Genomic DNA, 12500 nt, shown 5'->3' with positions numbered 1-12500 from the left:
GTGCCCACTCTTCCTGTTACCCACTCACACGCGCGCGCGCACACACACACACACGACACGAGGACATAGAAAACAAGTGGTGTGTGTGATGATTGGTGGAGCCTGCAGACGCGCGGCTGCTGCTCTTTGACATATTTGTGGGTTCGTGTGATTCTTTCTGGCCAGAGAGAGAGAGAGAGAAAGCGAACAGTCTGCTACACACACAGACAGACAGACAGACAGACAGACAGACAGACAGACAGACAGACAGAAGGAGGACCGTTATCCTCCTTCATTTCTGTACAGCGCAACAAGTTAACCACACTTTCAGGACGAGGCTTTTGGGGAGGAGAGAGAGAGAGCAGCGCTGTAAATAATAACTGAACCAAAAGCGAGTTAGAAACACCGACAATGGGGTTCTGATTGATCTGATGGATGGAGTACTGTGAAGAAGGCTTGTTATGAGACATTGTGAAGTTTAGAGAGACAGTGGGTTCGGTCTTTCTTCCGCGAAACGGGGTCGTTTCTCCTTCGGTTTGCACTGGATGTTGGGATGCGCACTAAGTGACAGATAGAGACCCCCATCATCTGTTCTATAGTCCTCACAGAGTCACACAACGCAATGAAAGGTGCGTACGTGTATTGATTGATTGATTGATTGATTGATTGATTGAATACTTTATTAACAGTTTGCCGTGATACATAGCCTATAGACCGATGACCGTCTTGATACAATAGACCTGCAGATGTAGGCTACCTAGTTAAAAGGATAACACAAAAAGCCCTAGGGCTTGTTTCCATTGTGGTCCTGTGTATTCAATTCATTATAGCCTACTACCAGTGGTGTAAAGTAACTAAGGACATTTACTCAAGTACTGTACTTAAGTACACTTTTGAGGATTTGTTTTTACTTTACTGGAGTATTTCCCATTTTCAATACTTTTACTTCTACTCCCACTACATCTCAGAGTACTTTTACTCCACTACATTTCAAACTTGTGAAATGGGACATTCTGCACAATGAGTACTTTTAGTTTTGGTACTTTAAGTATATTTTGATGCCAATACTTTTGTACTTAGTTTTACTCAAGTAAATTTTGATTACCGGACATTTACTTGTAACAGAGTATTTCTACACTGCAGTAGCCTATTACTTTTACTCAAGTAAAAAAGGTGAGTACTTTCTCCACCACTGCCGTGCCTACTACTGAACGTTGATGAACAAAAACACTGTCTTGGACTTTTTTGTTTGTATTGTGAGTGTGTGCGTGCGTTAAATCTCAGCGGTCCGTGGAGTCCCACATCTGGAGGACATTACCATAGTCTTACTACAGAACTTGTTGAAGTTGTGCTGTATTATGATGAAATAGGCTAGTTAATTTGTTTTCCACCACCAGTTGCGTCATGTTAATGGTGCAATACGCCTTAAAGTCACATTCAATAGTGTCTATACTGTCTAGTTTATGCTCATGTGTTTAGAATGTGGAACTAAAGGTCTTAGTTATTAGTAAATAGCCTACGTCTGTTATTCGTGTACGTTGGTGGAAACCAACCGGTTGGATTGTGATCAAACTACAGTAGGCTATAATAATATGGTCAAATGATGGAGGGGACTGTTCAGTGTTGTGATGGATGAAGAATCTGTCATTGAGCGTCTCTCTGTGCAGAGGTTCTCAACCAGTGGTCCGGGGACCACCAGTGGTCCTTGAAGGGATTCCAGGTGGTCCCCAGGTAAATGATAGATAGTTAGAAATGTTATTAAATGGGGGTCCGTAGCCCTAATGCATGTTAAACAGGGGGTCCTTGAAATTAAAATGGTTGAAAATCACTGCTAGAGTCGTAAAAATCTTCTCTTATGAGGGTACTTGGCATATCTTTTGAAATGGGGGATCCGCGGGCTACTAAGTGTCAATTTGGGGGTCCTTGACATGAAAAAGGTTGAAAACCACTGCTCTAGTGCATGGCTTGTGCCTGGTTGGTATATAGAGACTTAAAGGGAGAAGTTCTCATAGTCAGTATCAGCAGCTTAGCTCTGTGGTTCTCAACCTGTGGGTCGGGATCCCCAGGTGGGCCCCCACATGATTAAAAAAAAAAATGGGGGGGGGGGGACCCAGATGACAATTTAACACCTTTTTAAGAAAGAAAAAAGACCATTACTGCATCAAAAGTAATCAGCAAACTATAAAAACTGGTCAAACATTGGCCAAATTGTCAAATAATATAAGAAACACAAACATTTTGAAAATAGCGATCTACAAGCTCACAAGGCCTTGTGATAATAAATACACATGAACATGAATCCAACCGTGATGACGACAGTGCTGTCAAACAAGTCTATGAAGCTACCTATGAAATCTATGAAAAAGTTTAATCTGCAACACAATGTTATACAATATGTAGTGGGGGTCCCTCCCTGCTTCATCTCTCTCTCAGCTAAGGGGTCCTTGGCCTGAAAAAAACATTGAAGCTGCACACTATAATAGCCTAATATTTGTGTTCCTTTTCCCTAAAAGTTTGTAGTAGATAGATAAATAACCGAGATAGCACATAGTTAAAAGGAACACTGGATTTTTACGGTGAACCAGTGCCGCAGTAGAACGACGTCAAGTCACACATTTCACACACTAATTCAAGTAGAACCAATTACATACCAATGGCCATGACACGGTGGTCTGGTTTATTACCACTTGTTATATCGTTTTCATGGCCCAGCCCCCAGCCCACCTCGTCACCAAACATATCTCTGACTGTCTCTCATGGGCCCTGCCTGCTGTCCCCCCATAGTGCCCCCTGGTCCGCTCGACATAGACCCCCATCTGTTTGCCATTACCAGTGGATATTCCCCCCCCCCCCCTGCCCTGGTCTTCAGTGTAGTGTAGAGCAGAGCATAATTAAGGTTTACTGTCAACAACCCAGAGAAACCGCAGCCTGTGGCTTTTACAGCTCTTTGGCCGCTCCTGTCTCCTCTCCTCTCCACACACGTACAAACACACACACACACACACACACGCACACGCACACACACACACACACACACACACACACACACACACACACACACACACACACACACACACACACACACACTCTGCAGGCAGGCTTGGCGGGGAGCTGATAGCCGGCGTGACCTTCTTCCGCTATCTGCTGACTCCAGGCTTAATTGGCTGTCCCTGTTCGACTTAAGAGACATCATTGTATTCTGCAACACAGCCTGTGATCCAGATTTTCTTCTGTGGTCACCTGCACAGTAAAACAAAGAGTGTTTGTGCACTCTCAGAGTTCAATGAACACTCCAGATTTTACAGTGTGTGGAGTCACATTATTCTAGCCGTTTTAAAGACACTTGTCAGTACTGTAGACCCAATGTCTTGTTTATTTATTATGACCTTTTTTTGTGACATGTGTGTCTGATTATGCCCACAGACGACTTTGCAGACGAGGAGGAAGTGCAGTCTTTTGGATACAAGAGGTTCGGTAAGTGCAAGCCAGGCCGCTGTCTTTATTTTTGAATGATTGTCTGACAACACCATCTGTTTCGCTATGGTAGAAGACAGTAACACCACATGTTAATAAACAATACATGAACGTCTTATCAACACTTTTATTTAGTCATGTCAATAGAACATCCTCATGATATCAGATCCACAAAATTGGTTTCCCAAATGGTATGATTTATTTTCTGTTTACTAAAGAAGCTGGAGAGATGGTAACACTGAACTAACACTATGTTTTACAAAAACAACATATCACTTGCATCCGCTTTAACCAGTGCTTCCACTTGTTTGCATATCTGTGCATTTTTAGAGATAGGTTGCCCAGGAGAAGAACTAGGTGAAGTAATATGGTGAACGCACTGCCATTTATTCACAATAAAAACATCATCATCTGCCTCATCAGCCTGATTTTAAAAGCTTCAATTGTTCGACTGTCTTTGTGTGTATGACAGCCCACCATCTGTGCCATAATGCCTGTATATTAGTCAAACTGTGTCTTCTTGGTCAAACTAGACAAAATGTGGTTGTCGGAGCCTCGTCTCTCCTGTGCTTCTGGGTGTCGAGGTTGTGTGCTCATTGCACCCGGTACCACGGCGTCCCGCCAGTCTTTTGAGCGGGAGCACGCATATGCGCCGACATGCACGTGCGTATACCCGTGAGAGTGCGTCTACCTCGCCGTATCGATCAAAAACAGCCATTCACCCCTCTTACCGAGGCTTACAAAAGCTGCCGAGTGTCAACAGCGTGACTTGACACAGGAATGACCCTGGCTGGATGCATATCAATGGTCCATTGTGTGACCTGCTAAGTACTGTAGCATACTGTCAGATGTGCTGAAGCAGTCCAAGGAGAACGTTTGGATAACAGTGGCTGGTGGATTCGTGAACTAAATTACAGAGGTGACGTCTGCGGTAAATGATGGCCCGGAGCTGTTCTGTGCTAACGTGCGTGTGGCGTGCACGTTGCGTGCACGTGACGTCATTAAAATAGCGTCCCACCAGTTTAAAAAATCACCACTACAACACTGCTGGTCACTGATGTGTTTCCTCTCCGGACAGCGGTGGGTTAAACGAAACCGTCTAGAGCAGCTGACAGCCTGTGAATCCGGGGTCAGCCCAGGTCCCGACCAGAGCAGCGGTCTCTCCGCCCCACCAGGTCACGAGTGACTTATGCTGCACTTCCACATGTTAAAAGAATCGTGTCACTCAAAACATGAGTGCAGGTTTACAACACATGCACACACATGCATATACACATGCATGCATTCCAAGCATGCACGCACACAACACACTTGGAGACAGAGCGAGTGCCTCATCATTGTTGCAGTTCATCCAACAATGACTTGAGAGTGGGAGCCTCTCTGTCTCTGTGTTTTATTTAGGGAGTTGTTCCAGTTATGAGTCATTCATATGTAGTCGGGCTGAGGTCCATGAGAGTAGATGGATTTGAAGGGGAGAGGGGGGGTAGGGCGGTGGACCCCCCTCTGTTTTCCCCCGACGTCGATGGAGACGAACTCAAACTGTGTTAAAACACAATCCCTCCCTCCATCAAAGTGTCACCCGAGAGGAAGCGTCCTGTTTGTCTTTCTCCGAGTGTGTGTGTGAGGATCACTCGGTAGGGCTAGATTATAGAGCTGCAGGGGGAAGAGAGCCATGCAGGGCCAGCTCAGCTTTTAACTTTATTCAAATGAACTCCTGACTTGGTTGGAGTTGTAGGAAGAGAGAGGGGGCTCTGGCAGAGCCGTTTGACTTGGAGGGTAACCGGAACGCTCGCCCCAAAATACACTCGCCCCCATTTTTTTCTGCGGACCGCTCGCCCTCAGCAGTTCTTGTATTCTTGTGTTTGTTTGACTGAGGTTAAGGTTAGGAATATGTTTATTTAGGCATAGTTTTACTGAGGTTACGTTTAGGCATAAGGTAAGGTTTACGCATAGTTATACTGAGGTTACGTTTAGGAATACCTGGTGGCGACCGTTCCGAGGTCACCGGATTTGACCTGGGGCGAGCGTGTTAAGGGGAGAGCGTTCTTGTATTGACTTGGAGCTGAGAGCCGTTGGACCCTATGGGGGACGTGTCAGCTGTTTGGAGTGGCCCCGTCTGAGGAGCCCGGCTCTTGTCCATAGTCCATATTGTGCAAGACAAAGACGGACACATCCATGCAATATCCATCTCACACATCCTCATTCTTCAGCTATTAATGGTTGTAATCAGCTATTAATGGTTGTAATCTGGTTGCAAACGTTTGGTTTGGTTACATTTGTCCCAAGAAGTCAGGATAGGCCGTTTGGGGTGTGAGAATGTGTTGGAAAAACACAACTTCTCTAGTTCGCTTTCTGTTTCTCTTTGAATTTACTGCATTCTACTGGGAGATGGACAGTGGTGTTGTAAATTGTTGACCATTGTTTAAAATGCCACAAACCTCAAGGGAGGGTGTCTGGACACTGCAACATGGTACACTTAATCCTTAAAAAATTAAAGAGAGTGAGATAGAATGCGTTATGCAAGCTGCCAAATCTACAGTATGCTCCAAGTTTGCAGGATAAGGTGTGTGTGTGTGTGTGTGTGTGTGTGTGTGTGTGTGTGTGTGTGTGTGTGTGTGTGTGTGTGTGTGTGTGTGTGTGTGTGTGTGTGTGTGTGTGTGTGTGCGTGCGTGCGTGCGTGCGTGCGTGCGTGCGTGCGTGCGTGCGTGCGTGCGTGCGTGCGTGTGTGTGTGTTGGGGGAGCTTGTGGGATTGCAGATATGGACATGGACATGCCTTGACATCATCTGCGTAGAAGGAATGCGTTTGAAAGAGATAAACGTACAATCGAATGCCCTAGATGGTTCACTTCATCTTCCAAGGCTCTGAAGTTGCTTACCAAGATTCATATATCCTTCATTTTAACCTATGTTTGGAATCCCAGATTTCTCAAGCTAGCTAGAGCAACTCCCAGTGTTGATGTCCTGAAGTCTCGGGGTAATCTGTAAGGCAGATATAGAAATCACAACATTCTGCCAGAAAATTCTCTCTCCGTTCTTCAGAGCTGTAACTCACAGGCACAAACAAGGCGAGCTCAGGTTCACTTCAGATCATTACATTCTGCCAGTGCAGAGCTGAACGCCCAGACCTGGAAATGTCCCGTGTTAGAATATTAGAATGTGTAATGTGAACAAATATGACTTAAATAACACTTTGTGACCACATGTTGAAATGTGTTTTTTGGTGGAGTCGGTACAATTGCTGACACATGTGCGGACGAGTCACCCCGGCACCAGTTCATCTCTCGGGAGTGTCAGAACAGATATATGTGTTAAACAGAATGGACTGTTTCTGATTCAGGCTGCCTCTCTCGCTCTCCAACGTACGTCCATCCATCCATCTTCAACCGCTTATCCGGAATCAGGTTTTTTTTTTACGTACACATGCCAAAAGAGAGGGCATGCATATATTCATATACAGAGACACAGATGTGTGTGTGTGTGTGTGTGTGTGTGTGTGTGTGTGTGTGTGTGTGTGTGTGTGTGTGTGTGTGTGTGTGTGTGTGTGTGTGTGCGCGTGTGCGTGCGCGCGCTTGCGCGTGTGTGTCTGTGTGTGTGCATGTGTGTGTGCATGTGTGTGCGTGCATGCATGTGTGTGTGTTCTGGCCTCATACACACACGCACACACACACACACACACACACACACACACACACACACACACACACACACACACACACACACACACACACACACACACACACACACACACACACACACACACACACACACACACACACACACACACAGAGGCACTGAGTGAATTCATATGGTAATCCCATCTCTCTTCCTGCCAAATTGAAGCCAGCTCACAACTGCCTCCCCCGTTTTCAAGGTTTGGACATATTTATTTTTCTGCTGGGGGTTGACATAAGAAGGCCATTAGAATGAGAAGAACTGGCCCCCCCTGAGCTTTTTAGCTGAACACAGCCCCCCTACAACTGGGAAATTAAAGAGTTAAGCAGAATGTGACATGAACCTGGATGGAGCCATCTGCTGGCCATCACCACCACACACCCGGGCATCGGCCATCTATTAAGGCATTGTCCAACTCATATCTCACTGCGTTGCTGTCAGGGCAGAAACCTCTTATCTCCATATTCTAACTTTTTCTGTTTTTTTCTCTCGTAAATTAACGCCCCACTCGATCATACTACAGCGCCTCATGAAAGCATCAAAAGTAGCAGATCTACAAGCTTGAAGCGTAGCTTGAAACGCGGCGCGAAGCAACGCCTTTCGAGCTATCCGTGGCCAGCTTGGGGTACGTGACGAGAGGTGCTGAATGAGCACACTTCCTTGGGCACCCTGGAGAGCTTTCCTTTAGAGGCCTCATTACAGTCGCTGTTGGGCAGAAACCATGTTATCTCCATATTTCAACTTTTTATTTTCATAAATTAATTCCCTATTATGTCATGAAAAATAGGCATAAAATGTTTGCCTATGATGACATGCCCAAAATAGGGAGGCCGGGTTGAAATTGATTATGTCTGTCTGCTCACAACACGTCGTGGCACGACGTGTTGTGAGCAGACAGACATAATCAATTTCAACCCGGCCTCCCTAGCTTGTAGATCAGCTATTCTTGGTTAATAGTTATTTTAAGATGAAAGTGTATTTGAAGTGGTCACATTACCAATAGGATACATGTTCAGAAGCATCTTCCATAAACATGAATGGTCTCAGAAACATAATATAAAAGCAAAAGTTTTAAAGCCTCCATCTGTGATTTCTTCAACTGGTTGGCTGTAATGTAGAACAGCTGGCAGCAGCATATAGGTTTAAAATGATAATAATACCAATCATGGGATTTCAGTCATGAGATTCAACTTTTGCTTTATTCCATACGATATAGTGAAATCGCTGTGACAACCCCATCTTTCTCTCGCGCACGCGCACACGCACACGCACACGCACACGCACACGCACACGCACACGCACACGCACACACACAGACACCTCAGGATCTTTCTCATGTTCCTTGAATGGGGAGGCTGTCAACCCCTCTCTCTACCTCTTCATTTCCTTCTCCCACACATCTGGGTTTTTTGAAGAGGCCGGTGCTCAGGCGACTTGTGGCCGGGGTGAAACCTGGGAGTCTTGCAGACCTATTTCCTGCACTTGTTATGGGTTCTCTGCTTGCAAAGGCAAGGCCCAGAACATTTCTCCTAGCCAAGCACAGTGTTAGTTAGTGTCTGTGTCCGTGCCCAGGGCCAGCTGTGTCAGCAGGGCTCAGCTCTATGTTCTGTCCAGCGGTTTTCCTCTGGCACAGGAATGCACACTACAGTATACCACAGTCCTACGCAAGCGTCTCACCTATCACTTCATCCTCCTCACTACTATTCACCGCATGTGGAATATGAATATGGGAAGCGTACAGTATTGTTTTTGGGACAATCAGAAATTGGTATTGTGTTCAGCTGGTGGTTTTTAATCCATTAAGACCGGGAATGCATCCGTGACATTTTAAGATTTCTTTGGCTATTCAAAAATAGCAGATATACAAGTTCATAGCGCGGCACCGTGTTCCGCGCTATAAGCATGTAGGTCTGCTATTTTTGGAAAATCGTGAAAATTTGGGCAAACCTTTGAATATATATATATGTTTTAAAGCGAACACTTTTAACTCCGATCTGTGCTTCTGGGGTCCCTGGAACAACATATTTTAATTTGGGGGGGTCCTTTCCTTGAAATGGAAAACCACTGCATATAGCACTACTGTTAGGATTTAGAAAACATTTTTAGATATGTATTTGGCCGCAGAAGCAAAGATTTGAGTTACAAATGTTCGTTTTAAAAATTAAAAGATTTGCACACATTTTCACGATTTTTCAGAAATAGCAGACCTACAAGCTCATAGCGCGGCACTCATTTTTGAATAGCCAAAGAAATCTTAATATGACACAGATGCGTTCCCGGATTTAATGGGTTAATGCTTTGCTGTTAGAGTGGAGTGTTCCCACGGCGCTGGCCAACCAGTCTCTGTGGGCATACAATACAACTCCAAGCGTGCGGGCAACACCGCTCACTGCACTTGTGTGCTTCAACATATCGTTGCTGTCGGGCAGAAACCTCTAATCTACATATTGAATTGAATTTGAATCCTGAAAAGTAACAGTTTTGGACACATATGAGGTTTCCACCACGACATATTCATGCTTGTTGTGCTATGTGCTTTAATGTGGTCGCTCATGCTTTTTTATGCAGCGCTATGTTGTGGCTTTCTCCAGTTCTGTCCGTTGGGCCCTCAGTAAAAATTCCATAGCAGGTTTTTATTAGTCATTATTGTTGTTGTAACGTGTGTGATGCCTTCTTTAGTGCTTACAACAACCTCACTACTGAAGAGATTTTAAAGGGATAGTTCACCAATTTTTTTTTTCTATCCATTAATTCATGGATATTTCTTTGTTTTTGTCGCATTCCTAAGCCAATAATTTGATAACCAGCGGACCGGTAGGCAGCGGTTCCGGTAGGAGACACAAAGGAGAGTCTTTGTGTCTCCTACCGGAACCGCTGCCGGTCATCAAATTATTGGCTCAAATTAAAAAATATCCATTCATTCAAGTCTCCATGGGGTGACTAATCGATAGGAAAAAAAGTATTTTTGGGGGTGAACTATCCCTTTATTTAAGATTTTATTCCTTCAGACACCAGAGTGTTAGTTTATTTCCAAGATGTGCACTGCATGTGCACGTGTTGTGTACGTGTGTGTATGCTTGGCCACCGCTACATGCATTTGTGTATCTGAAAAGGTGACAACACGCTTGTCTCCGGAGGACACTGTGGTGTTTGTCTAATCATATAATACAAGTAATGAACAAGCTCGGTCGGCTTTCGACCGTCGGATAGCAGCGTCCTTGTTGTTGAAAAAGAGACATCAAGCCATGGACTATTTTTAGCACCATAGTAGCCGTCTCTCTGTGTAGGCTCTCAGGTGCTCTTAGCAACCTTTTTTTTCACACCTTCCAACCGACTGATCTCCAACCTGACCCGACCTGACCGCGTCAGTCATCCAGACAACCACCTGTGCTCCTCCCACTGAGCTGGAGACAGCAGACAGAGATGGGAAAGCACTTATTGAAGTCACTCACCCAGGGAAACGACTGCTAACATGAGGCACTGCGGTAGTAATGCAGCAGACCTTATAGAAACAGAAGAAGAATGTGGTGGAAAGATATTGGGCTTTTAATGTGTGTTTGTGCATGCATGCTTGTGCGTGTGTGTGTTTGATAATGATTGTGTGCTTGTGTGTGCGAGCAGATGTGTCAGCTCATATATGTGAGAAACAAAAAAAAAAGAAGAAAAAAAAACACAAAGGCTTGTGTGGTCGAAACCTAATCGTCGATATGTAATAGGAAAAATAAAGATTCTTTGGGAGGGCCGAAATATTTTTTACTTTTCCACGAAGGGGAAATTCTTGTTGCAGGAGGGGTCTGAAAATAAAGATGCATCGGCCACAAAAACTAAGTATAATTCTCAAAAAAGACACCAAGGTACAATAAAAGTCTAATCAGCCAGTCAGTCAGTGTACCGGAGACCTGGTCTGTGTCCAGCGTTGCCATGCCTGCTTATTATAAGCGACTTTGGCCTTATGTTGCTCGTAATTATTGGTAGTTTTTGGTAGGTTTTTTGGGCTTGTTTTTAGAGTTTAATAAATCGGCTTGCTTCCAAATATATATATATATTATTGTTTAAACCAGTTCTCAAACATTTGCATGTATTTCTCCGCAGACACCCATCTAAATGTTTTTCTTTTCAAGTATGTATGTATAGGTTTAAAGTGCTCATGTAGCCATGTATAGTCGCTTCTTTTGGGCTTGCTTTCAAAGACCTGGCCTCTTATTTCTCTCACAAAATCTGGCACGCAACAGTGTCCGTGTCTTAATTTCACACGTCAGCCTTCGGGGAGTGCAACATTCTGGGATAGCTTACGTGTCTCTCTCTCTCTCTCTCTCTCTCTTTCCCCGGGGGAAGCAGAGGTCAGGCAGGGAGTTGAGGAGGCAGGCTGCTAAGACCGAGGCCCTGCTGTAAACAATCCAATGATATATGGACCACAGGGCTTTCCTCCTCCTCACATCGGGGTGGAATCCCACAGCGCTCTGCTCTCTGGACAGACAGGCTGCGGCGAAGGGGAAGGGAAGGGATGGGGGAGAGGAGGAGAGGAGATAAGGGCCAACAGACACCGACATGCTGAACGAGCACACGGTCGGAGAACAAGAGGTGGTGCAGAGAGAGAGAGGGGGGATATCTCATCCTGGGAGACAGATAGACAGGAAGGGAGTGAGTGAAAAAGGAAGTGGGGAAGACGAGGTGGTGGAGAGCTTTGTGTTGAAAGAGCATAGCAGGAAGAGCATATAGCAAAAGTTTTTTTTCTTTTTTTGGAAGATCTTGAGAGGATCTGTTTGTGGAGTGATAAGAATGCATGATCACGTTTTGTGGTGTGTGGGGGGGGGGAGTGAGAGTTGTAACTATTAATTGAACCAGCTGGATCATTTATCTGAAGATGGACAACTTACTTAAAGGACGACCATTTTCAACCTATCTTCATATAATAGGTCCTCACTAATGCTCATGATAAAACTGTACAATTTTTTTCTACTCAGTCTGTCTCATAGGAGAGCTGTGGACAGTTCAGAAACCCGTCTACCAGTGACATCATCGATGGGGAATCCAAGCTAATAGAAACTGCAGGCTTGTTGAAAAAAAAATCCTGCCTAATGATGATGTCACTGGTAGACGGGTTTCTGGACTGTCCACAGTCCTCCTATGAGACACAGACCAAGTAGAACATTTTTTATTTCATCATGAGCATTAGTGAGGGCCTATTATATGTAGATAGGTTGAAAATGGGTGAAGCTGTCCTTTAACTGTGATTATTACACTTGCGCACGCACGGACGCACGCGAACACACTCGCACACACACACACACACACACACACACACACACACACACACACACACACACACACACACACACACACACACACACACACACACACGCGCACACACGGT

At 44.9% G+C, this 12500-nt stretch overlaps 1 protein-coding gene across 2 annotated transcripts in view; it reads left to right on the top strand.

Annotated features, from left to right (window-relative positions):
* Positions 1–192: 192 nt before the first annotated feature.
* The window catches only part of LOC311038933 (collectin-12-like), a gene marked incomplete at its 5' end in the record, with an annotated part of 53069 nt that continues 40761 nt past the window's right edge, over positions 193–12500 (top strand). The window contains 2 exons of one of the 2 annotated variants that reach the window (XM_084048563.1): positions 193–608; positions 3403–3453. In XM_084048563.1, coding sequence (XP_083904689.1) covers positions 602–608; positions 3403–3453 — 58 coding nt within the window. Of the gene's footprint in view, positions 609–3392; positions 3454–12500 lie in introns of those variants that run through there. The other variant, XM_084048562.1, reaches the window with a different exon arrangement.

Source organism: Gymnoscopelus microlampas (assembly GCF_963454915.1).
Source record: "Gymnoscopelus microlampas genome assembly, chromosome: 22".
Taxonomy (NCBI): Eukaryota; Metazoa; Chordata; class Actinopteri; order Myctophiformes; family Myctophidae; genus Gymnoscopelus; species Gymnoscopelus microlampas.
This window is presented reverse-complemented; position numbering and strand designations above follow the sequence as displayed.